Below are 20,052 nucleotides of genomic sequence, written 5' to 3'. Positions count from 1 at the left end.
ATATTGGGAAACCTCTTCCCCTTTATTAATAATCTCCTCATCTTCTATTTGTTTTCTTGTCTTTAAGTAATTGATAATATAAGGATTCTCAATGCAATTTACCACGCAATACATATAGATTTCATTTAGATCAAAATCAATCATTTGCATGAGAACCTAATTAAGCTGGAACATCCTTAGTTTTATGTCTCATTTCTTCATACCCGAAAAATAGACTAAGTTAATTATGATGCTCAAGGGTAATGAGGTTATCACAATTTTTGGACACAATTCGATCATGAAATAATCCACATTGGAAATTAAAATGACCACTTTCATTGCAAAGTTCACAAGGACGACGAGAAATATTAAGTCTTTCAGCACAAACATATAGCCTCTCCTGCAACCATTTAGTTTCTAAATACTTATGCCTCTTATAAAATCTATCTTCCCTTTTAGGATGTCTTCATAAAATCTAGGTACTCCACAAAAAATGACATGCTTATAAGAAATCTTTTTATCATGACTAGTGCAATCGTCATTAGTACTATGGATATTCAAAGAATTCATACTAACAACATTGCAATCATGCACATCACTCAAAGATTTAGTGCCAAACATTTTAATAACTTCTTCTTCTAACACTTGAGCACAATTTTCCTTTCCATCATTTTCACGAAAGACATTGAAAAGATGAAGCATATGAGGCAACCTCAATTCCATTTTTTTGTAGTTTTCTTTTATAAAACCAAACTAGTGAAAAACAAGAAACTAAAAGATTTGATTGCAAGATCTAAAGCTATACCTTCAAGCACTCACCTCCCCGGCAACGGCGTCAGAAAAGAGCTTGATGTCTAGTACACAACCTTCTTCTTGTAGACTCGTGTTGGGCCTGCAAGCGCAGTGTTTTGTAGGACAATAGAAAATTTCCCTCAAGTGGATGACCTAAGGTTTATCAATCCATGGGAGGCGTAGAATGAAGATGGTCTCTCTCAAGCAACGCTGCAATCAAATAGCAAAGAGTCTCTTGTGTCCCCAACACACCTAATAAAATGGTAAATTGTATAGGTGCACTAGTTCGGCGAAGAGATGGTGATACAAGTGTAATATGGATGATAGATATAGTTTTTTTGTAATCTGAAAATATAAAACAACAAGGTAACTAATGATAAAAGTGAGCACAAACAGTATTGCAATGCTTAAACAAGGCCTAGGGTTCATACTTTCACTAGTGCAAGTTCTCCCAACAATACTAACATAGTTGAATCATATATAAATCCCTCACGTGCGACAAAGAGTTCACTCCAAAGTCAGAAATAATGGAGAACAAACGAAGAAATTATTGTAGGGCACAAAACTACCTCAAAGTTATCTTTTTCGATCAACCTTATCAGCTATCCTTTTAAGTGTCACAATAGCCCTAGAGTTCATACTAAAATAACACCTTAAGATACACATCAACCAAAACCCTAATATCACCTATATACTCCAATGTCACCAAAAGTACCCATGGGCTTGATTATACGATATGCATCACACAATTTCAGATTCACCGTATTCAATCCGACACAAAGAACTTCAAAGAGTGCCCCAAAGTTTCTACCGAAGAGTCAAGACGACAACATGTGCCAACCCCTATGCATAGATTCCCGAGGTCACGGAACCCGCAAGTTGACCACCAAAACATACATCGAGTGGATCAATAGAACACCCCATTGTCACCATGGATATCCCATTGCAAGACATACATCAAGTGTTCTCAAATCCTTAAAAGCTCAATCCGATAAGAGAACTTCAAAAGGAAAACTCAATTCATCACAAGAAGATAGAGAGGGGAAAACTCCATATGATTCATATATATTAATAAATTCGCGATACATCAAGATTGTGCCATCTCAAGAACACAAGAGAGAGAGAAAGATCAAACACATAGCTACTGGTACATACCCTCAGCCCCGAGGGTGAACTACTCCCTCCTCGTCATGGAGACTGTCGGGATGATGAAGATGGCCTTCGGTGATGGTTTCCCCCTCTGACAGGGTACCGAAATGGGCTCTCGATTGGTTTTTCGTGGCTCTAGAGGCTTGCAGCGGCGGAACTCTTGATCTAGGTTTCTTTCTGGGGTTTTTGGGATTTATAGGAATTTTTGGCGTCGGTCTCACATCAAGGTGACTCCCGAGGGACCCACAAGCCAGGGGGCGCGCCCCTAGGATTGTGATTGTCTCGGGACTCCTCTCTGGTATCTTTTTGCTCCAGTATTTTTTATATTTTCCAAAAATATTCTCCGTAAATTTTCAGCTCATTCCGAGAACTTTTATTTCTGCACAAAAACAACACCAGGTAGTTCTGCTGAAAATATCGTCAGGTCGGGTTAGTTCTAATCAAATTATACCAAAACCATATAAAATTATGGTAAACTTGGCATGAATACTTCATAAATTATAGATAAGTTGGAGACGTATCAGGGTCCCGCCGGCTGCCGGGTCCCATCGAGTGTTGGGGCCCGCCGGCGAGGCACTGGGATTGGTGCGTGCTCCCCACGCACAACATGGGCTGCACTGTGGCCGTCGTCTTGCAGATCCCGACCGTGGTCAGCAGTACGACCGCCTCCACTGTAGCCACGCAGGGACAGGTAATGGAGTGGGCAGAGGCGTGCGAGCACTATGCGAGGCCGATAGGTCGTAGCCGGTGCCGGTCAGTGGTACGACCGCCTCCACCATTGCCATGGGTATGTCAGTCTGTGGTACCCGAGCTTACGCCCTTTTGCCTTTAGTCGTGAGCTCTTGTCGCATCAGTGGTGTTGATGGGACATGTGCTCACCATCCGGCTGGCGGGCTAACGCGTCCCGAGCCGGTGCGGGTTGTGCATCCGGCAAAGGAGGAGCCGACACGCGAGGTGGCTCCCGCCCCGTAATGTGCCGGTGCACGAAGGAGTAGGCCCGATGAGCCTATCCCGGGGTTATCCCCCCATCAGTAGTCCCCGAAGCAGGGGAGGCCCATCGGCTCAGCGTGGCGGACCTCGTCGGCTTAGAATTGGTGCGTGCGAACCTTTGGTCCTGCGGCCGGCTAGCCCGTCGGTCGGAGACGGCCGGGCTGTAGCCGACCGACACCCGAGAGACGCCTCGGCTTCTTTGTTTGAAGCCGCGGTGTGCCACATGTTGCGCGTCACGGGACATGCCCTGACAAGCCACGCAGGTGACAAGACGGGGCCTACGGGGCACGGCCCGCCCGCCGGCAGCCTCGGCCTCTGCGCGTGGATATTTTGCGGATCTGGGGGCGACGGTTGACGCCCCCGAAGCGCATTAATGCCCCCGCGCGGCGCGGAGGTAGTGGGGGTCGTGCGCAATGCATCCTTTCCCCCACTACGCCGCGCGGAGTTTAAATGGGCAAGTGGGGAGGCAGAGGAAGCCACTCGCTAATCGTCCCCGCCTCCTGCCATTCCGACGCCCCTCCCCTCCCGGATCGAGTGACAGAGGAAGACGCCGCCACCGCGCTCGCCGCTGCCGTTGGGCGGACCCCGACGCCTTCGCTACCCTCAGCACCATGCCCCCAGGGTCCTCCAACACGTCGAGGACACGGGGCGCCTGGGACGGCAGCGACGTCGGCGCGGAGCACATCGAGTTCCTTCACCACCGCCACAAGCTGCCGTTGACGGAGCTCGTCGCCGCGCGCCTCCCGGGGGCGGAGAATTCCCTGTCCCCGAAGGCCGTCGAGGTGGTCGTGTTTGCCGAACACTTCGCTCTAGGGATCGGGTTGATGGCGAGCAACTTATTCTTCATCTTCTTAACACATTTCGGTCTGCAGCAGCACCACCTCGCCGCCAACGCCGTGCTGCAGCTGGGCACCTACGTCACCCTCTGCAAGGGCTTCTTGGGGATCGAGTCGCGCTTGGATCTCTGGCGCCGACTCTTCTACTTCAAGCAGCAGTCGGTGACACACGGGGTCACCGACCACAAGCTGATGACCCCCTGCGCCGCGGCGCTCGTCCATCATCGGACCGGATCCGGCTTTCCGAAGCTTCCTCTGCAGGACTCGGTGAAGAAATGGGAGAGAGGTTTCTTCTACGTGAAGAATGTTAACCCCCAAGACGACCATATCAACCGGCCGCCATTCATTAATGTGCCGCTGACCGAGAAGCTGAACTGGCAATCAGACCTGCCGCATCCGGTTGTGGAGGTGAAGTTGATCTGCACTCGGTTGGGGCTCCTCGAGGTGGAAGGCCTTACCGTCGTGGATCTTCTCGCCATCATGGTGGCGTGCCGGATCCTGCCGCTGCAGCGTCGACTACATCTGATGTGTTAGATGAGCGGCCGACATGACCCGCGCTGGCTTTCAAAGAAGGAGATGCGAGCCGACAAAGTGGCAGAACGGGTGAACGTGATATGCTCCGCCTCGATGGACGAGGGCGGTAGATGGGAGTGGGGCAAGGCCCCTTACGATCGGGAGCACCCGGCCCCGACGGTAAGCCACGCATCAGTCTCAATTTTTCTTGTCATTTGCGGCGTATCCTGGTTCCTGACGTAGGACGCCGGCTATGATGTTAGTTGTTTGACCGGCTGCAGGCTTATCGCGATCCGGCCGACGACGTAGTCATGTCGGACCCCGAGGAGATCGAGGACGTCGACGAAGTGGAGCCGTGGGAGACAGCTAGCGCCGGTGAGCCAGAGTCAGGCGACGAGGCAGTGGAGTCGGATGGATCCGAGCTGCGAGTGAGTTTCTCAAGGCCGGTGTGCTTTATTGGACAGACGATGATGTAGAATCACCCGAGTTGCGCGGTGAAGCCGCCACGGGGGATCTGGAGGAGCCGGAAGATGCTTCCAGTGTGCCGAGGAGGCGGCTGCGACGACGGAGGCGGAGCTACCGATTGTCTTCGCCATCACGGACCTCCCGTTCCTTATCTCTTGGGCGCCAAAACGGGGGAGAGACGGATCCAACAACGAGATAGAGAAGACCAGGAGGCGGAGGCACGTCACGGACGCGGGCGGACTAACCCTCGTGCAGTCGTGCAGTGAATTTGGACGACGGCGGTGGTGGAGCAGCAGGGAGGGGACGAGGGGCTGGAGGAGATGAAACGAGAAGGGCCACGTATGCGGGTTTTCTTTTGCTACGTGGGCCAATGACAACAAGCTGTGGTACACACATCATCTTGCAATCGCCGTCTCGATTCTTTTTTCTTCTCACGCCCAATCAGTGACGTGGCTAGCGCGAGGAGGCGTCATTCACCAACCATATTTTTATGGATTTACTAATTCTCATTGAAGTAAAGATTAACAAAGTCTCTTCTAATTCTCACACATTTTTTAAGTAATCAAACAAAATATAAAAAATAAAAAGCTAAAATCAAGTGACACATGAGTTAGACGTGACTTAGTTAAGTCTAATCTACATGAGCTAGACACAACTTTTTCTATTAGTGTTGATACAAGGAGACAAAAATCATCAACGGATGAAGTACATACGAGAAGCAACAACAGATGAATTACATACGAAAATCAACAACTAAAAAAAGGATTTCGTCCCGATTTATATACAACATTACAATAACAACAAAAGAATTACAAAGAAAAGACTTTCGCCTCTATTTATATATAAAGCATTAGAAGATAGGAATATAACATAGACTGTGTCAAACTTCTTCTGCAGCAATCCCTTCATAAGGTATAAACGTTTTTGTTATTTTTTCTTTTTGCAGGAAAAAACGTTTTTGTTTTTTTAGGGAAGGCCATCATGGCTAGCTTTATTAATCAAAACTAGGAACTACATCATTTAAAATGTTGGAAACAAGACAAGCCGGCGGCTCATCCATCCAAGAGGCACAAAGCTTATTAAAAAAGAATAGCTAGCTAGCACATGAGCTGCTCGATTCGAAGATCTAACACAATGCTTAAAAATAACCTTCCCAATTAACGACCAATCTGCAAAAACTGCTCCAGCCGAGTCCCACCAAACTTATTGACCCGAGCAGTTTTCAATAACAGTTGAAGAATCTAATTCCGCCTCCATTCAATTAAAACCTAAAGAATTAGCAAAGATCAACCCATCTCTCATCGCCATAGCTTCCGAAGTAACAACATCAGATGCATACTGAAGGTATTTGCACTCGGCTGCTAAGAAGTTGCCCTTATCATCTCCTGCCCCCGATCTGCATAGAATGAGGCATCCACATTTAACTTAACAAATTTTGGAGAGAGTTTCATCCATGTTTCTTCATTCGTTATTCTGTTTGCTTGCTGAAAAGTGTTTGCCATTGCTAGGACAGAAAATGCCCATCTCCTGGGTGGAGGCGGTGATCCATCATGGGTGTAAAGGCGACGTATCCACCAGAGATACCAACACCCGACAACAAGTATCTGTTTAATATCAAGATTCGGTTTCAACGGAACTGGTTTATCATCTTCCAATATGAGGTGTTCCAGTATGACCGAACCTGATCTGTCTACCCTAGTGTTGTTGATGATATCCAGTATGCCGAGGCCACTCCAGAGTTCTTTCGCTGGTATGCAATCGAAGAGGAGGTGTTTAATATCCTCAGCATCTCCATGACAGATCGGGCACGCCCCTTCCGATCCAACATGTCTATTCATAAGGATTGATTTTAAAGGGATTATCCCATGAAGAGCCCGCCAGCAAAATATCGAAACTTTACGTGGGATATTTAGTTTCCATAGCCTAGACCACACTTCCGGGGTTTGGGATTTACTTGGACGTTCCTCCCTGTTTGCCTGCACCCTGAAAGATCTATACCAGTGTGATTTGTATGCCGATCTCACTTTGAATATGCCCCTTCGATCCGGGTGCCAAGCGACAAAGTCATCAAAAGCATTGTGGCTGAGTGGAGTTTGCAAGATTCGCGTGGCGTCCACTGGATTCATTATTGTTTCGATCAATGCTTCATCCCAGGTTCCCGAGTTTGGATCGATCAACTCACTTATTGTAGATAATAGTGTCTGGCCGCGACTTGAGATCAATTTTCTATCCGGGCTCCCTGGGATCCATGGATCTGACCAAATGTTCACACTTTCACCATTACCAATTCTCCATATGTATCCAAGTTTGAAGGTTTCCAATCCTTTCATAATGCTTTGCCAGGTGAAAGAGGATCCACTTTTCAATGTAGCTTGTAATAGACTACAGTTCAGGAAGTATTTTGCTTGTAGTACTCTTGCACATAGCGACTCTGTACAGGTTAGGAGACGCCAACTTTGCTTCGAGAGCATAGAGCTAGATTGAAGGAGTATAGGTCCCTAAAACCCATTACTCCTTCATTTTTTGGGTAACACAGCTTCCACGAGGTATACCAAGGCATTCGTTTATGGTCCTCTTCATCTCCCCACCAGAATTGTGCAATAAGATCCGTAATATCCTTGCACACCCCTTTAGGTAGACTGAAGACGAACATAGCACATACTGGGATGGCTTGGGCCACAACTTTTATCAGAATTTCTTTCCCCTGATAGACATTTGCTTTTCCATCCATCCTTTCAGCCTCTCTTTAATTCTTCATAAAAGTGTTTAAAACAGTCACTCCTATCAGCCCCTACATTGCCGGTAGCCCCAAATACTTGTGTGACAGAGCCTCTGTATCAATATGTAGTTCCTGACAAATCTGAGCCCTCGAGGATGCCGGGATGTTAGGACTAAAGAAGACACTTCATTTCGCTAGATTCACCATCTGTCTCAAGCTATGATAGTAGGTATCCAGTACTTGCTGTAAGGAAGCTGCATTTAGAATGTCTGCCTTCATAAGAATTAGTGATTCGTCAGTAAATAAAAGGTGTGATACTGATGGTGCATTTTTGCACACTTTAATTCCCACAATGCCACCAGCTTCTTCTTCATACTGCAATAGACGAGATATACCTTCCGCACATAAGAGAAACCAATAAGGAGATAGGGGATCCCCCTGTCTAATACCCCTAGTTGGAATAAACGAGTGTTTCTCTTGAGAGTTGAATTTTATTGTATATCTTACAGAGCTCACACACGCCATCATCATTTCAATCCACTGATTATCAAAACCCAGAGTTAACATCATATCTCGAAGAAAGGACCATCCCACCCTATCATAGGCCTTATGCATATCGAGCTTAACAACACACAATCCTGTCTTTCTAGCTCTTTTATTCTTGATTTTGTGCACACATTCATACGCAATCAGAATATTATCAGTTATCATTCGTCGTGGCACAAAGGCACTTTGCGTAGGGGAAATAATCCCCGACAATATAAATTTTAGTCTTTGAGCGAGCATCTTGGAGATTATTTTGTATAGTACATTACAAAGACTAATTGGTCGAAATTGCATTACCAGCTCTCGAGTATCAATCTTGGGAATCATAACTATAGTTGTGTCATTCCATTTAGGTGGGATTTGTTTCGCGTTAATAGCAGCTAACACCTCCTGGGTTATATCCTCTCCAACTAAGTGCCAATACCTTTCAAAGAACCAAAATACTAGAAACTATAGCTGCACTATTTGACTGAAACGAGCGTACCTTCGGGTGAAAGTGTGCAGCAAGCCATTCTACTTTATTTCGTTTTGTTTTTTTCAAAATGCTATAACTTTTGACCCTAGCGTCAGAACGACAATCTGTTTTCACGGCTGTGTTTTTTAGAACGAGCTCTTCAAAACTAGATCCCATATGGATAGGTTTTGACATTTTTTTAAGCAAATGTGGGGTGATATTTAGGCAACTTTAGTGCTAAAGAGAAGCAACTTCTTATTAGTGTTCTTATTAGTGTGCATAGTATGATCGCCTATCAACCAAAATTCCTTCAAAATTATCTATCATGAATAGAAGGTTAAATAACTTCACCCTTTAGCAACCACATGGAAAATGTGGTCAGCTATTTCCAAACTAAAATGGTTAAATTATGCGTCCGATGTGCTTGCTCGGCTCCGCATGTGTTGGATGTTCATTAATTCATGTATGAATTTTTTTCAAAAATCTATAACTATCAAACCGTGTGTCGAAATTATGATATGTTTTCACCGTCGGGTTCTCGTGACGAACTTTTCAAAACGAGATCCCATATGAATATGTTTTAAAGAATTTTTTTCAAAGCAACTTCGATGCTAGATGAGGCAACTTTAGTACTAAAAAGTACTTCAATGCTAGATGTATTGCATCGTGTGTATACACATGAGTTGCTTGTTGAATGCACTGAAGTTGCGAAAAACACACACTAAAAGTTGCTTACTTTTGTGCGATACTCGAGTGCAATTATGACAGTTATTCACAAATAGCAGGCAACTGAGGGGGTGTTTGTTTAGACGGACTTTTTAATGTAGGTACTAAAAAAGTCCCTTTTAGTCACATCTATATCAAACATGAAGGACTTTTACGAACTAAAAGTTGACATTTGAGACTAAAGAAAGATGTCCCTAAGGAAGAGTCTTTTGAAACTTTTTCCAACAGTGCTCCTGCTTTTAGCATGTCATTTAAATACCTCTAGTTTATTAGTAGGGGTAACATGATCTTTTATCATGTCATTTAATAACTTCTACTCTATGTTTAAACCTGGAACCAAACAGGTAGGAACTAGAGACTTTTTAGTTGAGACTAAAAAAAAGTCATAAAACTTTTTAAACAAACAGGGTCTGAACATTAACCGTAGGCAATTGATCATCAGTAATAGGCAATTGAGCATCAAAAATAAGCAAATTCATAGTATTTTGTAGGCAACTGAACGTCAAAATTGAGCAATTTGACAGTATTTGTAGGCCAACTGATCATCATTGTGTAATTATGTAAGACTTTTAGAAATAAATCTAGTCAACTTTTAGTCGTGATAACCAACTTATAAGAATTCTTCACTGATAAATAGTCATACTAAGAAGGGAAAAGAAGTTGCTTGCCTATAGCACTAAAGTTACCTCATAGTCATACTAAGAAGGGAAAAGAAGGGAAAAGAGTTGCTTGCCTATAGCACTAAAGTTACCTCATGTAACACATAAAGTTGCTAACAAAAGTTCATCAAAATCTATTCATATCCTAACTCATCCTAATTCATATGGGATCTAGTTTTGAAAAGCTCGTTGTAAGAAACACAACCGTAAAAACCGATTGGTTAAAAAGTTACAAATTTTTAATTTTTTTAAAACGCTAATAAATACATATGGTTTAAAGAATAAATGCTCGGTAGCCACGTCCTTTAAAGAATACCGCATGAAGACCATCGGGTCCCGTTGCCTTCAAATCACCTAATTTTTAAAAGTTTTGCCCGTAGAAACAGAATCATAGTTCGAATGCAACTTAAATTTACACGAACCATTCACCACACTTCACACAAACCACACCTCGACATTCTATTTTATTTTCGTCCCAGTACGACACCGTAACACTCACGTACCACCTGCTCTACTCTTACTCCCGTTTGATGTCTGCGGTGTGCAGCGACGGCGGCTGCAGCAGGCGCTTGGCGCCCGTGACCTCCAAGACCCTCCTCGCCCTCATCTGGCTGCCCCCGTGGCCGGAGCTGCGGCGGTAGAACACGCGTTGCAGGACGTCTCCCACCTCCGGCGCCAACGACCGCCAGAGGAACAGCGCCCGGTACCACAGCGGCACCGTGACGCTGCGCCGTCCGCGGCAGATGGCGTCCACGATGGCCTCGGCGCACCGCTCGGCACGCACCACCGGGAACAGCCCCACCCGAGCCTGCATTTGCAAATCAAGCATGAGCATGCACCGTGAACAAATGGCGAGAACTTATACAGAATGGTATTGTCCGTTGTGGTGCAACAACTCACATCCCTCGTGTCTTGGTCGACCTCCACCCTCCCTCCTTTGGAGAGGTGCTTCCCCTTGGTCATCTCGGACTCGATCCATCCGGGCGTCGCCACCGTGACGCCGACCTCGTCGCCGAGCTCCATCCGCAGGGTCTCGGCGAAGCTCAGCACGGCAGCCTTGCTAGCCTGCAATGTTACGAAACAGTATGTGTCGCTAGTCAAAATGCACACATGTCTGCACATTAGTAGTCAAAATGCACACATGTCTGCACATCAGTACTCCTTGGCATTGTAGTACTCCATCCGTTCCTAAATACTGTATAAGTCTTTTTAGAGGTTTCACTAGTAAACTACATTCGGATGTATATAGAAATATTTTAGAATATAGATTCACTCATTTTGCTTCCTATGTAGTCTTCTAGTGAAATCTCTAAAAAGACTTATATTTAGATATCGGATGGAGTAGAAAGGAAAAAAACAAGGACGTAGGAAATGTACATTGCAGAAGCTCATCCTTGGCATTGCCAGCACCGCAGCGGCCGAGGAGTTGACAAAGATCTTCCCGCGGCTCTTCTTCAGGTGAGGAAGAGCGGCGTGGGTCGGATGCACTGTGCCCCAGAAGTTCACGTCCTGTGGCACAGCACCAACATATCAGTATCATGGAAGGAGATGACATAGAATTATGGAGTAAATTACAGTGTGTAGAATTGCATTTATAAATTGAGGAGCAGACAAGCACAAGAGCAGAGGGGTAAATAAAAAAGAACCAGGGGCCGATCAGTACCAATATTTGCTTGAAACTGGCGACATCGGGCATCTCCTCGAACCAGCATACGCTGGTCAAACCGGCATTGTTCACAAGATGATCGACTGCAATTGAACCACTTGCCCAAGTTACAGGGACCCACTCAAGATTATGCATACACGCTCGATGAGCTATCAAGGTAGGCAGTAAACAGCATGGGGTTACTTACGCCGGCCAAAGCGCTCGACTGTGGCCTGGACGAACGCCTTACAGTCCTCCGACCTCGCCACGTCCCCCGGCACAACGAGCACGTCCGGCGAGCCGAGATCGGTCGCCTTGGCGGCGACCTCGTGCAGGCTTCCCTCCCTCCCCGCCACCAGGGCCAGCCTTGCTCCCTTCCTAGCGTACTGGTAAGCTATTTGCTGAACGCACACGCAGCAAGTTAATCCGAATCAGCGGGTATATCAGATCAGCATGAGTTCGTCAAAGAAGAGAAACTCTAATCAACGATCTCCATCCGTACCTCGCCGACGCCAGAGGATGCGCCCGTGATGAGCACGACCTTCCCCGCGACGTCCTCCGGCGCGACGGTGGCGGCGGCCGACGCGGCGAGTTTGTAGACGTGGTAGGGGGGCACGAAGAGCGCCAGGAGGAGGAGCGACCGGCGAGCCGCCCAGTCCATGAAGGTGTTGACGAGGTCAGTCGCCGGCGTGTCGCTGCGCAGCACCGTGTACCCCACCTTCAGCATGCTCAGCATCTCCATGGCGGCGCCGACCTCCTCCTTACTTCCTTCCTTCCTCGGGGCTTTTGCTCGACGGTTGTGTTGCAAACTGCGATAGGTGGCGACAGTGAGAATGAGAGCAGGAGAGGCTCGAGGAGCTTCACTGCATGAAGCAGGGGTATCAGGCTGCCATGACACGTCGCGTATGTCTGGACGCGTGGCGCGGCGTCCTGGAGGAGCAGAGCTGCCTGTGAGCTTCTAGACACAGCAAGAATGCAGCTTGCGAGAGCACGCACAGGGCTAGTACTCTCTTCGTTTTTTACTACTTTGCATGTTAGCTCATAAAATTTGGCCAAACTTATAAAAAGTAACATTAGTGTTTACAATAACAAATTTATATGACGTGAAAATATGTAAAAATATATGCAATGGTGAATTTAATTATATTGATACGGTGGTGTATATAATATTTTTTTACATACATGTTGAAGTATATAAGTTAAACCTAATACGAAAAGTAAATAAAAGGTGGCTGCTATAAATCATCCGATTGATTATAGGAAACTTAAGCCGCCTTCGCCGCCGTTAGATGCAGCCATCACGATGCAGCCATCACAACAGTTGATTGGTCTTGCAAATCCTCACTCCGCAACACATGGTTCGGTTTTCTCAAACATCGCTCCCCTCACATCGGGCAGTCAGGCGTAGCTTGCCCTCGACCACGTTCTTCGTTGGCAATCGCTTGCCCGTGATGCTGCAAAGCAGCATACATCCCATCTCCTTGTGTGTTGCGATGGGCCGCCGCCGCTCGCGGCCGCTACCGCAAAGTGCTAGTACATCACAATACCGGGAAACCACACCACCTAGCGCTTCATCGCAGCACTGGGCTCCGCCGGCAACATCTCCATTGCAGTGTTGGTGAGTGCTCCATTGCAGCGTGGGGAGCTCCATTGCAGCGCTCGTGGTGCCGGCAAGCACAGGGGAGCCACCGAGAGCGTCCGATAGCATCGAAGAATCGTCGGTGTGCGCTCCATTGCAGCTTCGATGAGTCACCGTGAGCGCTCCATTACAACACTCGGAGCCGCATCCCGGCTCCACGAGCCGCCGACGAGCACTACATCCTCGATGATTGCCCCTTGCAGCATCTGGATCGTCACGGCTACACGCAGCTGCAACGCCTCAAGCTATCGTCGTTGCCTCATGCAGCAACTACTGGCGGGCGAGCGGTGGCTGTCTTGTTGCTTTGCAGTAGCTGGCAAGAGAAATGTTTGCAGAAAAAAAGGTGACGTTCCTCCTGATGTTACACACGAATGGAAGCAAAAAGTATGCAGCAGCAGCAGCCGTGGACTTGGCGGCGTTTTCCCCGATCTACAGGAAAGAAGTACAAAGGAGATAGAAAAGTATCGAGGAAAGAAGACGAAGGAAAAAACGAGTGGTTGAGCGTTTCACTGCTGGGGATAACAAAGATGAATAGCGATGTGTGGGCCTAGGCAATGGGGCGCGTGTCGACTACTCCAGCCGGCTTACGCATCACGGGGATCAGCCGTATGAAAATGAACGTTTTCCTAAATAAAAAGGAAGGGAATACGATATTGCTTCAAGACTGATGCATCGTGCATGTACCTTATGTGATAGGATCATGGTTAGTCTCTTGAGGAGTATTTCTTTATCAAAGTAGGTACAGTTTCGTCCTTATCCTTTGTTGGACTCACAAAACATGTCATCTTTATTTTGCTGCACACAAACTCACTCGCTTTGATTTAGGGTTCTGATATTGTCCACGTGTATGGGCGTTAAGAAAGTTTTGCCACACGTTCCGTGTGGTGTGTAAGGGAAACAATCCACACGCCTACGTGTGGGCAAAACAGCTAACACCCATACGTCCGACCTTCTGTCCTTGCGACCTGCATATCTGGCGTGCCACCTCGCGGTCCCGTGTGCCCCTGCCTGACAGTTGTCATGGTTGCTGAACCATGGTAATTGTTTGTTTTACTGCAGTTGCCATGTCTGGACAGCTACAGTTGTCATGGTTGCTCAACTGCAGTCGCCATGTCTGAACAACTGCATTGCCATGTAACACTAGAAAGACATGGCATCTGATAGGCATGCGTGCGTGTGGGCGCGCAACGGCAGTTCCACCCGGTTGTCATGTAACACTGGAAAATAGATGGCAACTCACACGCGTGCGGGCACGCGACGGAAGTTCCACTCAGTTGCCATGTAACACCTGAAAAGACATGCCAAGTGACATGCATGCGGGCGTGTGTGCGCGATGCCAGTTTCACCATACGTCGGGTTGGCAGCCGCGAGTTCTGCATGCGTGAAACAGACGTGTGGACGAACTGATAAAACGACACCAGCCTAGTCCTACGTGATATAGAAAATCTGATACAACTTACCAAAATTCGTGCAACCACAAACAGACGGCAATCCATGCGTGTGGATGGTTTGCAAACACCCACACTTATGAGCATTATCTTTTTGATTGATTTAAAAAGGAGACGCGTTTTCTTATATTCTTACCGTCCTAAATGTAACTAGCAGGAAGGCACGGCGGCATGCCGCACCAGTTGTAAAGTCTGTGTGTTTGGTTGTGTTGTTTTTTTACACAAAAAAGGAAGACAGTGGATAATCGAGCTGGCAGTTGGTAATGTGCAAGTCATCCAAAGTTGTTTCTATTATGATAGTCAAAGTTTAAAAATTGTTTGGTTTAACCAAAAGTTGTACACAATGAAGGTTCCTTGAAACTGAAGGAAAATTGTTCTAGTATATATTTTAAAAATCTCATTTTACAGATAATACCCTATCCTACAACAGATAAAATTTATATTACCGAGTGAAGTAAGATAAAAAAAAGGAAAAACATAAAAAAAGTGAATTAAAAAATAGAAAGGATTAACCTTTAAACAAAGATCCATTCATTTAGGCTCGGTGTTCGCATGCCGGTCAAAAAATAACAATGTCATTGTTTAATCCATACAAATCTCAGTTCACAAAACAACAAAATATAAATATAAATACTCTAGTAAAAAGATAGAACCTTTACCATTATAGTGCTGCATCGACAATTTCTTTATACATAATATTTTGAGTAATATTTGTTGCATCCCATAACCCTAATTCATGAGAAATAGTACACATGACCAATGGAATTAGAGATGCAGTATCAATCAAAATCGAGCATAATTCTCATAATCTAAATGATAGTAACCTGGATATTCTGTAACACATAATTTTCTTTGATTTTTTTATTTTATGGTGTCCCGTGAAAAAGTTGCCACGTACTCCCTCTATTTTCTTATACAAGGCCACAAACTCTAATTACAGGTACCAAGGTGGAATTTAGTGACTATTTTATAAGCCAACTTTTCTTTTCATTTAGCGGGATCTTTAATACGCCGCATGCGTGCAAGGAAGAAATAGGAGGGAAGTAGCTGAGTGTCATTATGACTACATGCATGTAAGTATTAAATAAGTTACTAGTACGAGGAAACATCATTAATTTTTGCCTTGTTTAGTGTTGCTGGCATTGTATAGATGCGAAATGTATTTTTTATAGTGACCTTGTATAATGAAATGAAGGAAGTATGGCATTATAATTAATCCAACTTTATATAGAAGGTAGAATCAGCAAAAAAAATGTAACGCCTTGAACTACTCACAATGTTATATGGGTAGGATGTATGTGTGTTCTCTTCATAGGAGTGTGTATGTCAACATCTGTGTTGTATAGTGTTGGTGCTATTGCTCACATTTTTATAGATTTATCTCAGGCTCTCCAAATAGCGTTATAGGGATAGGTTGTACATACATACTTTCATAGATATAAGTGTATGTGAGCATGTGTGTTGTACTGTGTTAGGAAAAGCAGCAGACACAAAAACAAAAACCCAATGGTAACTAAACAAAAAACCAACATGTGTGTCAGCTAGGAAATTACTCACGCCAAACTACTTCAAACGCATGGCATGAACCCTAACTTAGTTGCTTGCAATATTCGTTCGGTGGGAGAAGACGATTCAATTGACTACAAAGGCGTGTGCAGTGGCTTCGTCAATCTTAAGATGTTGTATAGACCTAGTATCTCAAAGGTTCTCGTAATTACAGGATATGCATTACATGTGTTCGTAAGTGTGAGTGTGTTTGCGTATATGTGAGCATCTTAGTTGTACTGTGTGAAAAAGGTAGCAAACACAAAAGGGAAAAGTGAGTAATAAAAGAAAATGAAATTCCACTATGAGCATCTACGCTGACATTGATGCTCGCATTTTTTTGGATTTATTTCACCCTCTCTAGCGATATTCATTCAGTGAAGAAGAAGCTTCATCGACTACGAAGACGCTTGTGATGATTTCGTGAATCTTAAGATGTTGCCCATCTTAGTATCTCAAAGATTTTCATAAGCATAGAGTGTGCAGGCACGTGTTCATAGTATAAGTGTATGTGTGAGCATATGTGTTGTATTGTGTTAAACAATAGTAGAAAACACAATAAAACTCCCACTAGAGAACATAATGTAAAACCAACAGGTGTCAATTAGGAAAACATGTAAATCTCTATAAGCCGTAGTTTTTCAAGGCTAGCCACGTAGCTTCCCGCATGGAAATAAAAAAACAAAAGGTCAAAGAAAAATCGATGGTGGACCAGAAAAAACCGGGGCATGTGTCGGTGTGAGAGAGTGCTCTAGATAAAACTGAGAACTCACCGAAAGAGGGCCTCCATAGCCACTTTCGCAACACGTACACATATTCTTTGCACCCACTTTTCTTCCGACAACTTGGAGATCCATACTGTTATGGGCATCAGGCTTGTGGTGACTCCCAAGCAGTAGTACCGCTGCCCCAGTGGTAGTACCATGCTTGGGGGCGGTAGTACCGCCCTAGCAATTATTCTACTCTTTAGTGTCGTGATTTATACCGCAAGAAGACGAAACAAGATGAAGCACAAACCAAAAAGTGCAAATGTGCGCCAGCTACTGAAGCTCAACCTATCAAGAAGATAAAGACAAAGCATACATAATCTTCGAGCTCGGACCAAGTGCCCAAACTCCCTCAAGCTCCCTCTGCCACTCCACCTGCTCATGAGGAGCCCGTGCTTGTGACGCCTATCTCCAGGGCTCCTCCCACTGAAATATTGAGAGGCGTGTGATTGGTGTTGCTGATGCGTTAGTTTTTCCCTCCAAATGTGAAGGGTGAAGTAGCACAATGACGACAATAATTCCCTGAGTTTGGAACCAAGGTATTGTACCAGTAGGAAGATCCACAAGATTACGTAAGCAATACGTGCACACAAAAAATAAATCCTCGCAACCCAACGCGTGTAGGGGTTGTCAATCCCTCGTGGGTAAGATAAAATGATAAACAGACAGATTGGTAGATGCAAATGAAGTAATGGAAAATAAAATGCAGCAAAGTATTTTTGGGTTTTTGATAATATAGATCTGAAAATAAAAGAGAAAATAAATTGGAAACGTGAATAGAAAAATAGATGATGGAAAATAGACCCCGGGGCCGTAGGTTTCATTAGTGGCTTCTCTCGAGAAAATAACATACAGTGGGAAATAAATTATTGTTGGGCAATTGATAGAAGAGCGAATAATTTTGACGATATCCAAGACAATGATCATGTATATAGGGATCACGTCCAAGGCAAGTAGACCGACTCCTGCTTGCATCTACTACTATTACTCCACACATCGACCGCTGTCCAGCATGCACCTAGTGTATTAAGTTCATGGAGGAACAGAGTAATGCTTTAAGAATGATGACATGATGTAGACAAGCTCTATTCATGCAGGAATAGACCCCATCGTTTTATCCTTAATAACAATGATACATGCGTGTCATGTCTCCTTCTGTCACTGAGATTGAGCACCGCAAGATCGAACCCATCACAAAGCACGTCTTCCCATTGCAAGATAAAAAGATCAAGTTGGCCAAACAAAACTCAAATATCAAAGAAGAAATACGAGGCTATAATAATCAAGTAGGGATATAATTTCATAGATCTGATCATAAACTCATAGTTCATCGGATCCCAACAAACACACCGCAAAATAAAGGGTTGCCTCAAATAGATTTCCAAGAGACCATTATATTGAAAAGCAAAATGAGAGAGAAATCCATCTAGCTACTACCTATGGAACCGTAGGTCTGATATGAACTACTCACGCATCATCGGAGGAGCACCAATGAGGATGATGAACCCTTTTGTGATCATGTTCCCCTCCGCCAGTGTGCCGGAAAGGGCTCTAGATTAGATCTCGTGGCTTCTGGAACTTGCGGCGGCTGAAACGATTTTTCGTCGACTCCTTTGGTTTTTTTTGGAATATGTGGGTATTTATGGAGTCAAAAGGTGGTGGAGGAGGTGCCCGAGGCCCCCACTACCCACTAGGGCACACGAGGGGGCTAGGGCGCGCATTGGTGCCTACTGAGCCACCTGGGCCTCCCCTCGTGAGGTTCCTTGGTTCTCACGTTTCCTTCTGGTCGAAAAACAAATCTCCAAAAAGTTTCATGGCATTTGGACTTCACCTGATATTGGTTTTACGCGAAGGAAAAAACAAGCAAAAAACAACAACTGGCACTGGGCACTATGTCAATATGTTAGTCACAAAAAATTATATAAAGTTGCTATAAAATAGTTGTAAAACATCCAAGAATGACAATATAACAGCATGGAACAATAAAAAATTATATATATGTTGGAGACGTATCAGCATCCCCAAGCTTAATTCTTGCTCGTCCTCGAGTAGGTAAATGATAAAAACATAATTTTCATGTGAAATGCTGCCTAACATGTTCATCATATTTTTTTCTTTATAGCATGGACATATGGACTTGTAGATGATTCAAAGCAATAGTCTATAATTAGACATGAAAAATTTAATACTCAAGCATATCAACAAGCAACAAAGTCTTTCAAAATATCAACGCTCAAGAACGCTATCCCTAACCCATCACGCTCAATCATTGATCTATTCATGCAACACACCCAAATTTTCGCTACATCTAATGCAGAAGCATGATAACAATGTTCCGTAGTTGGTGCTTTATAAGAGAATATGGAGACTCAGATAAAAATAAAAATTGCATGAAGTAAATAGATAGGCCCTTTGCAGAGGGAAGCCGAGATTCGTAGCGGTGCGAGAGCTCAAAGCGAAAAAATTGAGAGATAAAATATTTTGGGTGGCATGATTTTCGTGTCAACGAAAATGATTAAAAGTTCCCAGTATATTCCATGCTAAACAAATCATAGACGGTTCCCAAACTAAAAATAAAGTTTATTCCTTTTTCTACCATTCTTTCACACTCCAGGGCTAGCCGCATCCACGGGTACCGTCCATACCATCACTTTCCAAAGAATTTATTATTTGACAACATGAAATAAATTTCTTTGCATTTCGAGATTGGGCATCCCTATTACCGCCATACTCTCGTGCAATGACAAGTGAATAGATAATAACCTATTTAATATGGAAGATACCGGCCACCCCTTATCGCTTCATGAGCGGTACAGGCACACAAAACAAAAGTTTATTTTGAATATTAGAGTTGGCACATACAAATTCAATTACAACGACACTGAAATATCACATATAGGTAGGTATGGTGGACTAATTTGGCACAACTTTGGGTTTAGGATTTGGATGCACAAGCAGCATTCCCGCTTAGTACAAGTGAAGGCTAGCAAATAGATTGACAAGCACCTAACCAAGGAACGGAAACCATCATAAGCGAACAATAAACATAACTAACACCGAATAATGCAACACAAGTAGGATGTACTTTCATAACATAATTATTGACTTCATGTGCATGCATAGGGAATCACAAACCTTAATATCAATATTCTTATTAAAGCATAATTACTCATCAACACA

General features: G+C 44.6%; 1 protein-coding gene across 1 annotated transcript; it reads right to left on the bottom strand.

Moving 5' to 3' along the window:
• Nucleotides 1–10,167: 10,167 nt before the first annotated feature.
• LOC123430213 (11-beta-hydroxysteroid dehydrogenase A-like) lies at nucleotides 10,168–12,460 on the bottom strand. Its single transcript, XM_045114098.1, has 6 exons — nucleotides 11,976–12,460; nucleotides 11,682–11,874; nucleotides 11,492–11,577; nucleotides 11,206–11,337; nucleotides 10,729–10,893; nucleotides 10,168–10,636 (listed from the first exon to the last, which is right to left on the bottom strand). Exons 1-6 carry the CDS (start codon nucleotides 12,213–12,215, stop codon nucleotides 10,346–10,348), a joined length of 1,107 nt encoding a protein of 368 aa, XP_044970033.1. The 5' UTR covers nucleotides 12,216–12,460; the 3' UTR covers nucleotides 10,168–10,345.
• Between the last annotated feature and the right edge of the window lie 7,592 nt (nucleotides 12,461–20,052).

The sequence above is a fragment of the Hordeum vulgare genome, chromosome 2H (assembly GCF_904849725.1).
Source record: "Hordeum vulgare subsp. vulgare chromosome 2H, MorexV3_pseudomolecules_assembly, whole genome shotgun sequence".
NCBI classification, from domain to species: domain Eukaryota; kingdom Viridiplantae; phylum Streptophyta; class Magnoliopsida; order Poales; family Poaceae; genus Hordeum; species Hordeum vulgare.
Note: the sequence above shows the minus strand (reverse complement) of the source record. Positions and strands in the feature narration are given on the sequence as shown.

Coding starts and splice junctions, on each gene's coding strand:
- LOC123430213 (XM_045114098.1), bottom strand. CDS start 12,215: ATGGAGATGCTGAGCATGCTGAAGGTGGGGTACACGGTGCTGCGCAGC. Junction 11,578..11,681: donor AGTCGAGCGCTTTGGCCGGC/GTAAGTAACCCC, acceptor GTTCAATTGCAG/TCGATCATCTTGTGAACAAT. Junction 10,894..11,205: donor CAAGGATGAGCTTCTGCAAT/GTACATTTCCTA, acceptor GTAACATTGCAG/GCTAGCAAGGCTGCCGTGCT.